This window comes from Seriola dumerili, unplaced genomic scaffold, assembly GCF_002260705.1.
Source record: "Seriola dumerili isolate Sdu_G_001 unplaced genomic scaffold, Sdu_1.0 BDQW01000066.1, whole genome shotgun sequence".
Taxonomy (NCBI): domain Eukaryota; kingdom Metazoa; phylum Chordata; class Actinopteri; order Carangiformes; family Carangidae; genus Seriola; species Seriola dumerili.
This window is the reverse complement of record NW_019174321.1, coordinates 3,625,890-3,644,636: the sequence shown is the minus strand read 5'-3', so window position 1 is coordinate 3,644,636 and position 18,747 is coordinate 3,625,890. Positions and strand designations below refer to the sequence as shown.

At 42.2% G+C, this 18,747-nt stretch overlaps 1 protein-coding gene across 1 annotated transcript; it reads right to left on the bottom strand.

Annotated features, from left to right (window-relative positions):
• Nucleotides 1-4,601: 4,601 nt before the first annotated feature.
• LOC111219520 (arf-GAP with SH3 domain, ANK repeat and PH domain-containing protein 1-like) lies at nt 4,602-16,562 on the bottom strand. Its single transcript, XM_022742218.1, has 24 exons — nt 16,437-16,562; nt 14,732-14,804; nt 14,476-14,621; nt 13,671-13,745; nt 13,369-13,418; nt 12,655-12,784; nt 12,146-12,231; nt 11,959-12,034; nt 11,256-11,336; nt 11,066-11,163; nt 10,918-10,987; nt 10,240-10,327; nt 9,549-9,597; nt 8,761-8,933; nt 7,859-7,992; nt 7,402-7,493; nt 7,127-7,313; nt 6,648-6,733; nt 6,415-6,530; nt 6,126-6,193; nt 5,931-6,038; nt 5,263-5,536; nt 4,849-5,016; nt 4,602-4,716 (listed from the first exon to the last, which is right to left on the bottom strand). The coding sequence occupies exons 1-24, from the start codon at nt 16,560-16,562 to the stop codon at nt 4,649-4,651; spliced, it is 2,622 nt and encodes an 873-aa protein (XP_022597939.1). The 3' UTR covers nt 4,602-4,648.
• Nucleotides 16,563-18,747: the final 2,185 nt, after the last annotated feature.

Sequence of the window (18,747 nt, the reverse complement as noted above, 5' to 3'; positions counted from 1 at the left end):
ATGAAACAGAATTCAAGGGGTTTTTTTCTATCAAGAAAGTCCTAAAAACTCTGGAGGTAAAAGTTGAGACGATCAAACCCAGATGAGAAAGGTTTGTACTTACGGCCACCATGACAAAAAAATCTGCTCAGTTTTCATGTTATAGCAAGATATTTTTCATGTTTATCATTCTTACATTATACTGAATTACTTTTCTTGTTATCAACACAACATCACTATCTCGTTAGATCATGTGAGTCCAAGTGAAACCAGAGCCACCAGAGGGGTTCTGCTCCAAAAGTAAAGAAAAAAAACTCATTCAAAATCTCACTGACATTTGTAACTAGTTTAACGGAGATGTTTTTTTTTCTGTGCTCAGAAAGCAAACATTTTTGTAATAGTGGCAGTAATACACTGTGGCACTTACTCACTGAGGCATTGTGATATCTTGGGACATCAAAGGCAGCTGGAAGCAACAGATGTGTCTCATTTCAGGCTTCACCTCGTCTGAAGTCCAAGTTTACAGATCAAATCCATGATAATGGGTCAACAAGGTAGCATCCTGATACAAAGGCTGATTTGACCTGAATATAGAGCAGACATCTGGTTTTTGTCCTTTGGTCTTCAGTGTCACTTCTCGGATCTGGTCCATTAAAGGACGCACCCTCTCAGGTCCTGCCCCTCCAAGAGTAGAAGCCTGAAATGGGGCAGAAGCGGCTTGTACGGTGGCATTGCCACAGGATCAATAACTTTAAATACATTAAGATAAATAAAATGTAGTTCAAATGAACTTCGAAATAAAAGTCCAGTGGATTGTAGTTTCAGTGTCTTGCCGTTAGACGTGTGCTTTTCATTTTAAATAAATAAATAAATAATATTATTGTCATCAACCTTAAATCATCACTGATCAGTCTGTGCAAGGCCGTATCCATAGCAACATTACCACATGACCCGAGCCACATAAAGATCTAGTCTGGTCTAGAATCTTCACTGAAAGGTCATCTGTAACATTTCCATGGTAACAGAAAACATAAGTTGCTGTGACAACTCAGCTGATAACAGTGGCTGGACTGTGATGATGTGAACCAGATGCTTGACCTGGTCCATCCAAGATCAGAGGTTCAGCTTCTGCTGCTCAGTACTGATTCAGTTTGGTTCTGGTTTGGTTCTCCTGGCTTTGTTGTGGTTTGAATCTGTGCTGGTCCAGGGTCTAGTTGGGTCCTGTCCTGGTCCAGGTTCACGTCAGTCTGAGAGCAGCTGGACGAAGGAAGACGGAAACAAACCTCTCTGGTCTGGTTCGTCCTCTACGTAACCGTGCTGCACACAAACACAGAGACACACGTTTACATTTCAGTATTTAAAGGAAATTTAAAGCAACGGTTAGTGCCAGAGAACTACAGGGGACAACTTTGCAACATGGAGGCCATTTATATCTGAGCTCTGGTGACCTTGGGAGGTTATCGACCTCACCATTGCATTTTTCCAGTTGCTGCACTAATAGTATAGTAAGGGAAAAAAAAGTAATTGTATAGTGAGACATAAAAAAGTCATTGTATAGTAAGACATGTTTTCATGTTCTCTGGGGTAAACTTAAAGACAGCACTTTGAAAACCCCTGATTTAAAGAAATGTGAACATTGATTCCAACCTTTTGCCACCTGATCTTCATTCAGCATTAGTTTTAGTCTCGACAAATAATGTACGTTGGTTTTACGTTGTCACATTTTGGTCATTTTATTGCCTGTGACAGCGACAGCTATGGCCGAAGGCGTTATGTTTTCTGGTTATCCGTCCATCTGTCTGTCCCATCCTCATGAACATGATCTCTGGCGACCTTTGGTACAAACGTTCACTTCGACTCAAGGATGAACTGATCAGAATTTGGTGGTCAAAAGTCAAACGTCACTTCATAAAACACGTTTTCTGCCACAACTCAAGAAGTTAGGAGCTACAGTGTGTGGTTTTGCAGACTGATGAAAGTTGCTGCATAAGACTTTACTAATTCAGTTATTTGTCCATTATTCATTCCTCGATTCATTTTGTGATTCATTAATTTATAGATTTTGTTCTGAAAGGCTACTTTTCATCATGAAAAAAGTTTTAAAAAATTGATTATTTGTCACAGTTTTCATCAATGAAATGAACCCTGCTGCCAACTGAGCTTTAAACAGTCAGAGTCAGATTAACATTAACTCAGAGGACAGCTAAGGCCACCTTACTCAATTTTCTCCATCCATAGGAGTAGGACGACGATACGTACCCACCAATCACAGTCCTCCTGTCCCAGGACCACCAGCACCTGTCCCTCACAGAAGCTCAGCTCATCGTGGTGGTCGGCCTGGCAGTCATACAGCGCCTGAACCCGCCGACTCGTTGTGCCTCGAGGCTGATGGACCAGTAGAAAATAATTCGGAAAATATTCATACTAATAGTAATAATATTGCATACTTATAATTATCAGAAATTACAATTAGTGACAAAGCAAATGTAACTAGTGGCTCTGGATTATGTGATGCAGACAATGAAGTGATGATTGGTCAGATTGGAAAACGGTTTGAACTTTTGATGCAAAGATAAGCGGAAATATCTTGTGAGTTAACGTTAAAACTAAAACCCTTCAAGTAACAGGTGTTTTTGAGGAACTGACCAATGATCTGCGAGGAAGTGGCTGGGGGGCAGGGCCTCTGCTGTCGCTCTCAAAGCTCTGAGAGCGATGATTTGTGGGAGACCCGTTGGGCGGAGCTTTACTGGCAGGCTGCAGGAAGTGGGAGGAGCTACCGTCACTGTCCGCCCTCCGAAAACCTCAGAGAGATGAATACATTCATGTTATTTTAATGAACATGTAATTCAAAGAAAAACAGAGAAATATTTAAAGCTGGATTAACTGACAATGTCCAGTTTTGTTTTTTGCCATTTCTTGTTTGCTACTGTTTTTTTTTGTCTGGCCAAAACTAAAAGATGATCCATTTACTATAATGTAAGACCAGGAAAAGAAGTAAATTCTCACATCAGAGAAACTTGAATCACTAAATTTTCACAACTGTTAACTTTCTCTTGATGATCTCATCACTGCAGCCCTAAAGTAAATCATAAAAAAGACAAGCAAATATAATAAAAACATAAAAGTATAAATGACCCCTGGTTAAGGACACTGGGCCTGCACTGTGAGCTAACATTCATCACAGCTGTTGGATTCAACAGACTCCAGACAGAAAAAACCGACGTGGATCTGAGAGGAAGAAGCTGGATCGTACCTCTGTCTGGTCGTTCAGTCAGCGAGCTGAGAGGAGAAGCTGGACTGGAGAGACATAGACACAGAGGGAGGGGACGGGTTTATCATCTGTGGTGTTTCCATTAAACATCAACCTCAAGACTCAGACCTGTAATTCAGCTTCAGTCCACCAGGAGACAGTACAGTCTCTCAGTCCATGTAAAGAGGACACGACTATAAATTTACCCTTAGGCTATATTATCCTCACTTCATTCAAATCTAGTGGGAGAACATTTTGTGTTTGTTGTTGCAGATCTTCACTGAAGCTCTATGATGTTTCCACTGAGTGAAAAATTCAAACCCAAATTTTTGTTTGTAGTTTTATGACCCAACCTTTCCATCAAATGGAAATATTCTACATCTGCTACATCATTTTAGTCAATTTGGGATCTCACTAGAATTTAAAATAAAGTAAATTGAGTTCAAATAAAATTTAGACAAACGTAGGTGCGTTAAGATGAAGCCACTATAGATTTATTAATTCAAGAGGTTTTACAATGTGACAATTTCTTTTAGGAGAAATTTAATTTAATTAATTAATTGATTTTTTAAACCTCATGTTCTTTCTCCACGGGCAACTTGCGTGTTTGTTCAACTCTGAACAGATAAACCCTCTACAGGAGGGTTTCCAACCACCAAATCTTGAAATATCACAAAAAAAACTCAGGTGAGCCTGAAGTGGAAACGTTGATGCGACAAAGTGCAATGGGGACAGACTTGGCGGATAAATCATGACGTACATGCAGCATGTGACCTAAACAACCACTAAAGCTTCCGCTCCCCTGAAAAGACTGAAAGTAGCGACAGAAGAAAACGTGCGATCTGAGTGGACTGTTACTTTTCTTAAATTACTACATGAAACAAAGATAAAAGCCGTATTTCCATCATGTTTACTGCATAGTTTTCCACTGATGGAGGTTTGACTGGTGCTCTTTTAATTACATCATCTAGTTGCGCCCTCTTGTTCTGCAGTGGTTTTAATGGCACGCGACAGGAGTGGATGGACAGCAATGGATGGAAAACATGCATGTATTTGCATTTTATTTTGCAGGATTTCATGGAAGTTTGGTTAAAATTAATGCTACATGTGCATGGAAACCCACGTTATGTCACAGGTTTCTTATTGACGCACACAGCTGCTGTGGCGTCCATAGCCTGTTTCATAGCCTGCCTCTTTTATTAGTGTGTTCTCTGATTACTTTCACTAAAGCTACTGAGGAAGGGGCACGTTTTTTTTTTTTTTTTTTTAGAATATGTAGTTTGTTGTGTATAAAACATGTAAAGTCCTGCCTGTTGGTACCTGAGCCGTCATGACATCATTCCACTACTGATCCAATCAGAGCCCTTTCTCTCTTGCATGTGTTTATTGTGAGTTTCAGTGTGTTTTTGTCTCAGATACTCACACACACTTCTTAAAGGAGGAGTCTGGACCACTGTAGATCCTGGGACTGGTTGGCAACCCGTAATCTGCAGAAGCAGAAACACGCAGAAACACACACCCACACACACACACACACACACACACACACACACACACACACACTTAATTACACAGCATCATTCAGACAGATTAATTGCAGTGTGTCTCTCAGATGTTACCATGCTTGCTGGACTCAGAACAGCTCCTCTTGTGGCGGACGGCGATGGGAGGGGGAGGGGTTGACTTTCTGTTTCCTGTAAGGGGGAAGAAGACCTCTCCCTCTTCCTCCTCCTCCCCACCCACTCCCTCTCCCCCAGCAGGAGGGGGAGGAGGAGGAACACTGGGAGCTGGAGGACGACAGAGAGCAGAGATGGAAGACTAATTTTTGCTTTCAAAGAGAGGTCTCCATATTTAAGTAAGAAGCCTCCATGTTTATGATCTGCTCTCGTTTTCATTTGCTGTCGCTCCAAACTTCAGATCTTTCTCCGTGTTTACCGGTTGTCGTGATAAATACAGTGTAACGTACATTTCCACAGCACCAATTCAATCAATACAACGGTCAAGTCATATTCCTGCAGATACTCTGAACTCACCTTTGACCCTTGGGGGCAGCGGGGGCGCAGGAGAGGACGGGGGAGGTGGTGGGGGGCTTGGAGCAGAACCAGTGGGCCGGCTGTGGAGCTCCATGGCCATGGCGAGCCTCCTCCCCACACTGAGCAGACCTCCTCCTGCTGCTGCAGAGGAAGGCGGGGTGACGGAGGAGGACATGGACTGGCTGAAGCTGAAGGGACGGGAGGTGAAGGAGAAGGAGGAGGTGAAGGAGGAGGATGAGGAGGAGGAAGTGCGCTCCTTCTTCACTGGACCATTCTGAAACAGGAGAAATGATGGAAGGTATTAAAGTCTTATTTTTGCAATAAATGGTTTAAAGCTAATACATGGTTCAATGCACATAGACACTGTTGAGCCAAAATAAAATATGTTACAACTACATAGAGGTAAATAATAGACACCACATTAGCAACACAATTCTTCCATAACCAGGAATAATCCTCTAGATACTAGAAAGCAAGAAAAACATTCAAATACAAGAACGACAATCCGTAATCTAAAAAATCAAAGTGTCATGAAGCATTTCTTTTCACCTCGTTTTCTGAAACCAAACCTGTGCGCTTCTTTATTGCTTCATCAATTATGCAGTTTAAGACTCTCACAAAGAAAGAATGAGCAGATAAATAAGTAGGCTTTCAGTTGCTATAGTTACCCTGTCATCAAAGTCATCGTCACTGTCATAGAGATCGTCATGACGAAGCCTCCACTCGTACTCCACATGGACGTGATGGTCAAACTGGTTGGACTGTGCCTGCTGCAGCTGCGCACACACACACACATGTATAGTCAGTCGACACAAACAGTCACATGTAAACAAGTGTAACTGTAATCGGAGTGATCAGCTCACCAGCGCCTCGCAGTGACTGTGCTTCAACCTGCGGCTCACGTCCAGAGCGGTCTCTCCTAACTCGTTCTCTGTTCACACACAAACAAAGTGTTAACGTTACTAAGATGTCCTCTGTCAACATAATCATCAACAGGAAGTGTTTGTGTACTTCTGTCTCTGAGGACGGATTTTAAGTAAATGCTCACAAAAAATGTCCTCCCCTTTATGTCTTCCCCTTTTTCGCTATAGCACTGACCACAGAACTGCCCTCACAAGTACAATAACATATGAGACTGTGTGGTTGTATTACTGATGTGTGTGTTGGCTCTGGCTCTCAGCAGCAGTTTGACACAGTCACTCTTGTTGTGCAGACAGCTGTAGTGCAGCGCTGTGTTTCCCGCTGATGTCTGCATGTCAACATTGGAGCTAAAAAAAATAGAATTAAAAAAAAAAAAAAACACAGGTAAACAGAGGTTAATAGACAGGTGTGCACAGTCACACACACTGAGGTTTAATAACTCGTAAACATCGGATCAGACTGACCAGTTCTGAGCCAGGAAGTCCAGGATGTGCAACGACGTTCTGTCAGCCAGTAAGACGGCTAGATGGAGCGCAGTTTCCCCTTTCTCCTGTTGGCATGGAAACATATTTATGAGTGTGTGTTTAACTTGCATGAACCTGTGTGTGTGAGTGTGTGTACCCATGTACCTATATGTGTGTGTGTATATCTGTATGTGCATGTACTGTCCCTGTGTTTGTGTGTATATTATATATATGTATATTGTATGTGTGTATATCTGTCTGTGTGTAACCTGTATGTACATATCTGTGTATATACCTGGACATGTGTATACTTGTGTGTGTCTGTGTATATATCTTTATGTGTGTGTACTTTTAGGTGTGTATCTGTGCACACACTTATACGTGTGTACCTTGTGTGTGTGTGAGTCTACCTTTAAGTGTGTGTCCTAAATACCTGCATATGTGTGTACCTGTTTGTATACTACTCCATGTGCACAGACCTGTATGTGTGTGTGCAGCGGCTGGCTCAGCTCCGTCCTCTGAGCGTACAGCTGGATCAGACTGTAGATGTCGCAGCTCTTGGTCGCCTCCTGCAGGCCGAATCGCAGCGCTACAGTCGAGCTGTGAGTCCGCCTGACAAAATGAACGTCCTGATACTTCGACAGGATGAAGTCTTTACGCTCTGCCCTGCGCACCGCAAACACACAGAATCAGTATTTATCAAAATGAAATATTTTCTTCTAGAATAACATACACCTGTGTGTGTTCCTCTTACATGTGGCTGTGTTGGGAGGGCTTCAGTGACGGACTCAGCAAGTTCGCCTCCAGTATTTCATTAAACCCAGAGTTACCGACATTTCTGGCCAACTGGGAGAAAGAGAGAGACAAAGAAAGAGTTTTCTCGCAACCAAGATCAAGACTGTAGACATAAAAGTGTAAGGTAATAAGTAAACTACAACTCCCAGGGTGCATTTCAGTAAGAAACAATCAGAGCTTCAAATTCTTTTGCATGCACAGCTTACTCAGGTATAAAACTGACTTTACAATTTGCAGCTCAGCTCACTTTCAGATTTTTTATTTTTGTTTTGTTTTGTTCACAACTGCAAAGACAAAGCATCAGCTGAGCCGCCCTCCAACAAACTGACGTGAAAATAGAAAACACTGAACTCGTGTCCGGTCAAATAAACCTACAGCTCGCTGCAGGACTGCTGATTCTTTAGCTTGTTACCTACCAGCAGGTCTGAGGTCCCCAGACTGTCCAGACTCAGAGACTGGATCCTGGAGACGTGGACCCCCATCTCTCTGTGGATGCCTGAACACTCGATACAGGTCAGGACACCCAGGTTGGTCGAGAGCCATCCAGGATCTACAGAGAGAAAGAGCGAGAGAGAGAGAGAGAGTTAAAATTATCAAGAACCAACTAGGCTACTGTTTATTAAGTTAAAGGCTCTAAACACAGAGACTTGCTAGAGTTGCGTGTTCACTGTTCCTGTATAAATAAATAAATGACACTGAATTTACCTTGTGAGATGCTGCAGTACAGGTAATTCCACCCTCCTTCATTTTCTTTTGGTTCACTAATAAATTAATCAATCCTGTTATCATTTCAACTTATGATCTATATGACTCATAATTGTTTTTAAATGATTTGTTTGTCTCATGTTTGTCGGATGTCTAACTGTAAATGTTTTTTGTTCTCAGTGTGAAGGAGTTTTTCTCACGTCTACAGTTCATCTTATTTTGTATCTTACTAACAACAGTTCATTACAACCTTCACATTTTTAGACATTGGCTCACTGTTTGGCTTCGACCATGACTGCTGGTGACTGATGGTGTCTGGTCGAGCCGCCTTTATCCTCCACAGCTATGGTAACCGAAGTTTTATAGATAAGAATATAGGGAGAAGCATAACTGAGAGGAGAAACCCAGCTCCAGACAAGTACGTGTGACGAAGGACAACAGGCGAGACACTAACAATAGTTAGATAAGGATGTGTCACATCTGGGTTAAATATGTCCTGCTGGACTAAGACATCCTAAGAAATTTCTGCTGCAGCTGGAACGTGAATGTTTTGCTGAAGTAGGATGGAGATTAAGTGGGAAAAGATGCATGAATTCATTCATTCATTCATTACCTGGAGCTCCACAGTCACAGCAGCTGTTGTTTCCTGGCATCCGTCTGATGTCATCCGTGATGGCCCGGGTCAGATCCTCCACACTGCTCTCCCCTCCTCCTCCCCCTCTCCTCCCCCCATCCAGAGCCATGCTCAGAGCCTCCTGCTTACTGTTACTGAGCACCGAGATCCAGCTGGACACACACACACACACACACACACACAATAAATACAAACACATGTTAAAGGATAGCTGTGTGAAAAAGAACACGGGAGATGCTGGTCTGCAGCTGCCTGAATCGGTTGGTTGTTTGTGTTGTTGTGTGACTTTGTGGAAGAAATGTTCAGATCCTTCACCAAAGTAAAAGCACCACAAAACAAAACGAACTAACTAACTGACAGAGGCAGCGGTAAAACAGCATCTGCGAGGTAATATTACTGTTTTCGTCAGGGGAGTCTGGTGGGGATATTATGGCTGTGGGTGGTTCAACAAAAAATGATTTTACTCTTTAACACAAAGGTCCGTCTCTATATGAGTCACTTCCGTAATGTTGTCTTACACTTACAATAATAATGTGAACCTGCCAGCTGCAAAAACAAGCACTTTGACGTACTGTGCACGGTTTGGTTACATTGCAGCGGTTTACTGTTCTTACTCAATAGTGGACCGACTGATAGGGACAAAAATCTTTGCTTCAAAAGTCCAAGAGTTATAATTTAATACTGTATTTTCATTTTCATGATAATCAACATAAATACAAGATGACACCAGTATCAGACTAAATCAACAAAGTTTATTTGTTACTCACGCCACACACTCAGCTTCATCTTCAGCCAGGAAGTGGTAGGTCCGATTATCTGGAGGACAAAGTGTTTCTGATATATCACACTACAAGAATGTGCCAGTGTTAAACTGTAGGTCCAGACAGTAACAACAGAGCCTCAGCTAAAGATTTTCGAGCTCAGGTTGCTTGTGTGACCAACTAACATTCATAGCAACTGTGTTCCCGGTACCAGTCAGATATCTTACAATTCTCTTCTTTATTTTTATTTGTTATTATTATTATTATTATTATTATTATCTGGAACGTCCGTCTCTGAGCTCAGTGTAAACGCCTTTTTCAGCATGGGCAAACATATTACACCTCAGGGATTCTAACCAATGTGACACGATTAGTATTGACTCCTGTCAATTAGAAACACTCAAGACAAAGTCCAAATCAAACCAGTGAAAAACTAAACAAATGAACAAAATTGAAATATCTCTCCTGCAGAAAAAAAAAAATCATACATAAGTTACAAGTATATATAAAATATATAAACAATATATAACTATAATATAATAATATCCTGCATGTGTGTGTCTCACTGTAGTTTTATTATTAACTATTTATATTTTCTTTGTTTGTCTGTATACCAGTGTATGTTTATGTGTGTGTGTGTGTGTGTGTGTGTGTGTGTGTGTGTGTGTGTGTGTGTGTGTGTGTGTGTGTGTCTTACGAGAGATGAGGTCAAAGCATTTCTTGTCCTCTACACTGGGTTTGACCTGACAGGTGAGCAGGTTGAGTCTGGTAGGAGGTTTATTGGGCTGAGGGAGAGAAGGGTGTTAATACAGGTCAGCGCAGGTCAGAGTGATTAACAGCTGACTGACAGAAAAAGGTATTAAGTTAATACACATGTAAACATCCGACCCACGTCCCAAAATATTGGGTATCTATCCAGTCCAGGACCCTTATATTTACCTAAATGTTGATTAAATGTGTATGTGACACCTTTCTGAGACACTTTATGTTGGTTTTTCCTTTAAAATGTCACCTGTCTGTACATTGAATGGCTGCTGCTGAATAAATGCAGACCATAAATAGTATAAAAAATTGGTTCGGGGGGCATCACGTAGCACAGTGGGTTACGCAGGCGCCCCATAAATAGAGGCTACAGTCCTCGCTGCAGCTGGCCCCCGGCTCGACTCCTGCTTCGGGAGGCCCTCTCCTGCATGTCATTCCTCTCTCTGCCTCCCCATTTCCTGTCTCTCTACTGTCCTGTCCATTAAAGGCACAAAAAGCCCCCAAAAAAATTTTTTAAAAAATTGGTTCGGATTATAACCTTAATGTGAAAGGTCAGCAGTTACAGCTCATCACACACACACACACACACACGCACACACACAGGTGAGCTTACAGTAGCATGTGCGATGGTCAGATAACAGTTGTGAACTGAACATTTCCTTTTCTGCCACATTTTCCTCAACCTGAAACACAAACAGACTCAGGTTCAGTCATATTACTAACGATGAGTGTTTCATTGTGTGTGTTTGTGCTTCTTTTACCCGTCACTCTTCTTATAGAGGAATCCTGATCTTTCTGTTCCGTACTGTTTGTCTCCCAGCAGCTGATGCATACTGTACACCTGCTTAGGGAGGGAGTCCTACACACACACACACACACACACACACACACTTTAATCACCTGTTGAAGAGTGTGATAACGTCAGTTAGTGTCGGTGTTTGTGTCTCTGACCTGCTCTGTGTGGACGACCGGCCTCAGCTGATCTCTGAGCGCACACAGCTGTTTCTTCTCCTCTTCCTGACGCTGCTTCACCTGCGCACACACACAACAGCAGCTCACCTGAGCAGCTCACCTGAGCCCTGGCTAACATGCCATTATCAGGCTGAAATGATCCTGTTAATTCTCATCCAGGTGACTTTGCTCATCAAATACAGTCAGAAGTTTGACGTTTTCTTGGATTACGTTATCTTGAATAACAGTGTGCTCTTATTTTGAAAACAAGACAACACGTGTAAGAGTGTTGAAACTGTGATCAGCACTCGTGTGATTGGCTGATTGTTGATCATTGGATTGAGGTAGGTGTGTAGAGAAGACATTATCGTTTCCATTATTCATACAATTAGTTTTTTAAAGTTGATACAGTTTGTGATGAACAGGATTAAATAATTTAATCTGCATGGCCACACAGGGTGAATTTGACACATAGACTGAATTAACCATGTAAATGCTGCTTGTGTTGAGGATTAAAGTACAATTAATAAATGTCAGTGTTCAAATGAACTATCCAAACTGCTGCAGTAGATGTGATGTTTTATAATGAGTTTATGTCTCTTTTTTGGGTTGGTTCTTCTCTTTTTTTAAAAACAAATATATAGTAGTACATTGTGTCATTGTGAACATGTTGTTGTGTACAGGCTGTTAGTTGTTGTCGTACCGTGGTCAGGACTCCGTTCAGCTCCTCCATGTACTGCTTCAACCTCTGAGTGGTGGAAACACACTCCTGCAGGAAACTACACACATACACACACACACACACAAGTTTTTAGTGCATGTGGGCTTGTTAGTGTGTGTGTGTGTGTGTGTGTGTGTGTGTGTGTGTGTGTGTGTGTGTGTGTGCTTACTTGTTGTGGCTGTGGTAGTGTTTGATGAGGTTCTGCAGCAGGTCGACTCCTCTCTTCGTCTTAATTTCGTTGACCTTAATGAGATACTGGGGGGGTGGGGGGGGGGGGGGAGACGTGTTGTGTAATATCTGACATCAAACTATATAGTTTGGAAATAATGATAAACAAGTAAAATGTAATTATTTCACACTCTCCTCCTCTCTCAGAAAATATTATCCATGATACAGATTAAAGGAGGAAATAACAGATCACACAGAGAAATCTTTCGCTAATGAAGAAAGAAAGTTGTTTATGCTACTTTTCTTAATCACACCTACAGATCCACCAATTTTAATTCAATGGTGAATCTGAAAAACAAATAAAATCTGAAAATTGGGATTAATACACTTTAATCAATTGAATCTTTTATCTGTCCACTTTGATATAAAACTGCACAGTGATGTCGTGTGTTAGAAGGAGGGATGTTCCCCAGGTAAAGGTGATGAGTAGGAGGAGGCGGGGTCACTGACCTCACACATGCTCAGTTGGAAGGAGCGTCTCTCCTTCTCCAGCTCCTCGGCGATCTCTCCTCCGCTCACCTCGCTCCTCACCATCCCATACTGACGAGCCAACTCCCTCTTCTCCTTTTCCACCTGCTTACTGCAAAACACACATATGGATGTTTTGAACAAACACCCGTTTTCAGGTCAGACAGTTCTCACCGTTACTGTGTGTTTAAGGCTGTGTAATGAATATAGATAAGGCTCTGTGTTGGACGTGTGTTTAAGTTTGTTTTTTCATACATGCTAATATTATGAATATAATAAACAGAATGGGCGCAGCAGCGCTCTTCACAACAGCATGACTTGCTTAGCGTAGCTTTAGCTTTGTTCAGACAGAGCTGACAGATTTCTATCAAAGGTTACGTGTGGTATGAATAAAAATAAGTTCAAATTCACCTCTAAAGAATAATTCACAGGTTCCCAGCAAGAAGCTTTATTTCTAAATAAGCTGTTGAAACACGTTTTCTACCCCAATGCTGTGCAGGCATCCTCGATTGTTTGTTTTCTAGTTAGTTTTGAGCTGTAAGGACTGTTTGAGAACTTTCTCTGTTGGATAAATAAGGACATACAATGTATTTTGTTGCAACATGAACATACGATTCAGTTTTCAACATCCAGAAAATCCAGAATTGCGTTCAACAGTCGAGCCGAGCAAACAGAACATGTTTGACCATCACTCACAATCTGCTCTCATAGTCCCTCCATGCTCTGTCGAAAGGCTTCTTCAGATCCTGCAGAGAGAAACACAGAGACACGTCACACAATGTAAACGTCCAGCATCTGACAGCCATCATGAACTTCACTGAGAACAGTCAGCTGACAGACAGCGCCACCCTGAGGCCACGTGAAGCAAATATGATGTGACATGAACTGTGGTGAGACACCCGTCGACCCATCCATGCTGATCTGAGGTCTGTCCCTGTTGCAGTTCATATGAACCATGCAGGTGATAACTAAACAGTAGGTAAAGATAAAGTCCTCACCCCCTTCACCTCCCTCAGGTCTCCTTTAACCAGAGAGTCCAGGAAGAAGTTGATGTTGTGGAGCATGCTCTTTAACTGCACACACAAACACACACGCACACAAATAAACACACACAAAACTGATGTTTAAAATGTTGCACATCTGCTTGAAAAATACAATTAAATCAACTTCCACTGTAAAATGAAAATAATACATATCAGTGAGGGATAATACCCAACACAGCTCGGACCCAGTGAGTATTTAATTAGAAGTTTTTCCATTTCAAGTTTGGACTGGATCCGATAAGATCCAACTGGTTTTCAAGATGTTCGAGGTTTTTTCTGCCGGAGTTTGGAAAGGACCAGTTCAGTAATTAAAAGTTTTAAATTAGGGGGATTTCTCAGTGAAGTTTGAAAGGGACTAGGTGCGACCCAGGAGACACAACTGGAAGCAAAGGTTTTTCAATTAGAGGGTGTTTCAACTGAAGGTGAAATTAACCAGTTAAGAACCAACTGGTTTTCTGTGGCTGACAGGTTTTTAGTCAAAGAATATCTCTGGGAAGTTTGGGATGGATTAGTTCATCTTAATTAATTGGCTGTTTTTCAAATAGAAGTTTGGTATAACCAGTTTAGCACTTACAGTTTAAATCAGTTACTGGACAAGTTAAAACCTACATGGTTTTTAGTGAAAAGTTCCCCAAGTTGGTTAAAAGCTGAAGAAATGTAGAGTTCTCATCCAGCTTCTGACCACCTGCAGGCAGCGACTCCTACCAGGTACAGGTGTTGTCACCTTTGACCTCTGTGATGTTGTACTGCTGTCACCTACCAGGTTCTTCATTGGAGACACGAGCTCTTTAGAAAAGTCCGCCAGACGACAGAAGGCGGAGCCGACCTCCGTCTCTCCGTTTGAGTGACAGTTGACCGACAGCTTCTCCATCGAATTAATGTACTGCTCCAGGTGAGACACGTGGTCTGACGAAGAGACACTGTGTTAGTACAGGGATGTATGTGTGTGTGTGTGTGTGTGTGTGTGTGTGTGTGTGTGTGTGTGTGTGCCCATGCATGTGTGTGCTTGTGCATACCTTGTCCTGATGTGTATTTGGCTTTAGCAGCTTTCTTCATCTTCTGCAACACCAGTCGGTCACTGTCCAGAACCTTAACACACACACACACACACACACACACACACACACACACACACACACACACACACACACACACATTAAACACTTTCTCTGTCATGTTCTAATTATCCATCTGAATCTGCTGAATGTGTGTGTGTCTGTGTGTTCATGTAGGGGGGGTGGGGGTGGCAGCAATTCACCTGCTGACTCAACACACACACAGAGGACGAGCTTTGTTCTCTGACAACAGACAGCTACATTCCTGTGTGTGTAAACCTGTTTCCCATCAGTCTAAATCTCCACATGAAGCAGCAGAGACACAAGATGAAATAAAGGCATTAATTGTACAATTTCATCCCCAAAGACATAATTTCCTTGTTCTGCAAATTTAAACAGACATGCTCGTCTCTAAGAACGATGATGACAATCTAATCTATCAAGCTGACATGGATGACTGTGGATGTTTTAGACCAACATGAACACTTCACTATATGGTCATGTGGGTGTCAACAAGGTGTTTTATGTATAAAGGTTTTCTCATAAAAGCTCACTTTCCCAGTCTTCCTTGAATGTAGCATCATTATGAGTTAATCTGCAGGCTGCAGATTAACTCGTATCCTCATTAACAATCATCTTTCTGGCTCCTCCTCATTAACATTAGATAACAATAACAATGAATACTAATGAGGATTAACCTGTTGCTGTGGTAACATATGCCAACCCTGTTGGGGTTTAAAGGGGGGCGAGGGAGGTGGTTGTGTTAACAGGGATAATTTTTGAATGATGCTAGAACCCTTCAAGCATGATGCGGTAGTGAGAGAAGGCAGAGGAGGGTGGGCGGGTGGGTAAAATGTTTCGAGGTGTCTGGTTTTCAGGCGGGTCAAGGACCTTAAGGTCTTCAGGTCAATGACTCTGATGACCAGCAGTGTGTGTGTGTGTGTGTGTTGCTGGTTTGGTCATTATAAAACAATGTGCAGACATGCCACACACTTTCAGTCAAGTTATCTTTCTACTGTTTGTATATACATGTACATTTATTTATTTTTAAGCCATGCGAGTTGCTTGCCAAAGTTACTTACAGTCTACTATGCAAATAGCTGGTAAATATATTTTTTGATTATTTTAATACACAGTTACTCTGTCACCAGTTGGTTTCACACTCCTGAAAACCAGCTCTGATCATCCACAGTAAGCGATATCGCTGTGTGGGTGTACTGTGGGCGTGCAGGGCCTTTAAAACCGTTTATATTGACAACAGTTTTTATTAACTGTTGCAAATTAATATGATATCAAAATCACTTCTAGGAGACTGTGTTGAAGATGTTGGCAACAGAGCTGACTCCAACATGGAAAGAACTGTAAACAACACACAGAGGGGGGGGGGGGGGGGGGGGGGTTACATGGGGTCCACAGCAGCTCATTTGTGATGTGGGCCCCCCAAGCAGGTTAGTCCAGCCCTGATTATAAGCTAGAAGAGAAATAAGCACTTGACTGTCTGTTGGTTCTTCCCATTCATCTGCTGACATGAGTCAAAGCTGCTGAAACCTTCTGAATGAGTAACAGCACATCTTCCGTCCACTACTACTACTACTGCTACTACTACTACTACTACTACTACTACTACTACTACTACTACATCATCACCACCCCTGTCAGTACTGACCTCCTCCAGCAGGTAGACGGTGTTCCTGCAGCTGATCATCTTGGAAGTGAAGGAGGAGGTGGTGGGGGAGCTCCAGTCCTCCTGAACCTCCTGCACGAAGTCTGACACCGAAACACACTCCGGCATGATGCTCCTCAATCCGGGACACACCGGGACAGTCTGACAGAGTCCGGGACTGACAGACCAGTTCCACACAAAAGACTGAAGAAACCAGGCGAAACACAAAGCTGCTAATAATAATAATAATAAATATCAATAACAATAATTGTAATAATTTCAAAGTCCACAATTCAACGGTGAAATAACCCCATCGGCGCTGTTAACACACTACCACAGTCTCGTTAGGAGGAATGAGCATTAACAGGCTGATAAAAGCGATAATTAAAACCGGATCCGGTGACTCCTCGGTCAGTGTGACTTCACCGCAGCATCAGTCGCTTCTTTCTCCGAACAAAAGGTGATAAAGATCCTGCAGGAAAAAAAAACCTACCGGCGCCGATTCCACAGAAAAATCAGGGAAAAAATCCCCCCGAGTCATTCACGTATTCAAACCAACGAGTCTCTCTCCGGTGGAGCGTCTTCATTCAGAGAAATCCCACAAACCCGCCCGGGTCTCCCGTGTGTGAACCGGCTGACAAAGAGCGGTGACGCTGAGATGAGAACCGGACTCCCGCACAACGGGACCGGGTTCAGATGAGAGGATAAAACCGGCCTCTGCTCCCTGGTTCAGTATCGGCTTCATGTCTTTTGCACCATCAACTGATTTTTTCTGCTTTTCCTTCTTTATTCAAACCGCATGGAGAGGCGCGTTCACGGTGCACGGCGGCTGAGCCCACTGCCGCGGCGGCGCGCACTGCTGACTGAGCACAGAGGTACACTGGGTAGACTGGGAAACACAGCATCCCTCAAATAATTTAACATACTACACCAGCGTCTGTTAAATCAGTGTCAAACTGATTTTAAGTGAAAACTTAAACTAGGTTTCACCTCGATTTTTAACGTATTTTTTTCCAGGCAACATGTTTTAACTTTTTGTAAATTTCTTTTACAAAGAAAGAAAGAAAAAACAAGAAATGCTTTGGAACAGAAACTACCATAATCTGAAAATCAATATTATTTATTCATTTATTTTAATTATAGATACTAGTTTTTCAATGAAAGGAGAAATTAATTCAGTTTCTAATTTTTGATTCTATGCTTATGGCTCTATGAGGTTGCATTAGGATACAGTGGTGCTTTGAGCTAAATGCTAACATGCTGAAGTTCAGCAGGTGTAATGTTGACCATATGCACCATCTTTGTTAGCATGCTAACATTTGTGAAATTGAAATTAAACACAAAGTACAGCTGGCTGATTGTAATATAATTAACTTTTTGGGTATTTAATCATTCAACAAAGTATTGGACACACTGACATTTTTACCTTTTCATGGGGCTCGAAGAAAAGTTAAGGGACCATCAGACTTATCACAATTCATGAATTAACTTTTGTTTTGAATTTCTGTATACAATCCCTCCACTAGTTGTTTCACTCAAAACCATAAATGTCAACCTCATGGTGGCGGTCAAGGAAAAATCAGAGGATCCCCAACTGCAATAGGATTCATCACCTGTGAACCATTAACGTTTGTACAAAATTTAATGGTGATCCATTCAGCAGTTGTTGAGATATTTCAGTCTGGACCAAAGTGCTGGACCGACTGACAGACCGGCACTGTCATCCTGGAGTCAGACCGCTAACGTGGCACAAACTGAACTGTAAACTGGTCGTCAGACATCACTTCCCTTCAAGTCTCTGACACAACGATTCAAAACGTGTCTCAACATGATCCAACATCATCAGAGTCCCAGAGGAAACAATCAGAGCGAGCGTAAACAAACCATTCTGACTTCCTGTTGTTCAAACAGAACACGAGGACGAAGTGACAGTCAGTGCAAGTCCTGACTTTTATTCCACTCCCCTCATCTTTGTAAGTCAAACTGTGTTTTTCTCATGATCATATTCAAGTATCTCATTATGAAAAAACAAAAAGTAGTTTTTGTGATCCAGACAGAGTCAGCTCCACTTAACGAGGTTTATGTTTCTGCCTGATGAAGCTGATTGGTACGCTCCAGTCCACAGACAGATATCTCATCATCTACGGGACAGGTCATCATGAAATTTCTGCATCTCGTTCCTGCTCTCCAGAGGACGATCCCTTCAGATTTCAATGACCCCAGTGACTTTTCCCCCAGCCGCACCCTCAGGAAAAACTTTACATTTTTAGAACAGATAAACCATCAGGATGTTTGTTCATACGGTGGCTCTAAT

Excerpts from the sequence above, each read along its gene's own strand:
- LOC111219520 (XM_022742218.1), bottom strand. The coding sequence starts at position 16,562 with ATGCCGGAGTGTGTTTCGGTGTCAGACTTCGTGCAGGAGGTTCAGGAG. Across the intron at positions 11,164-11,255 it reads CGGTCGTCCACACAGAGCAG|GACTCCCTCCCTAAGCAGGT; the intron begins GTCAGAGACACA and ends GTGTGTGTGTAG. Across the intron at positions 7,314-7,401 it reads CCCTCCCAACACAGCCACAT|GGCAGAGCGTAAAGACTTCA; the intron begins GTAAGAGGAACA and ends TGCGGTGCGCAG.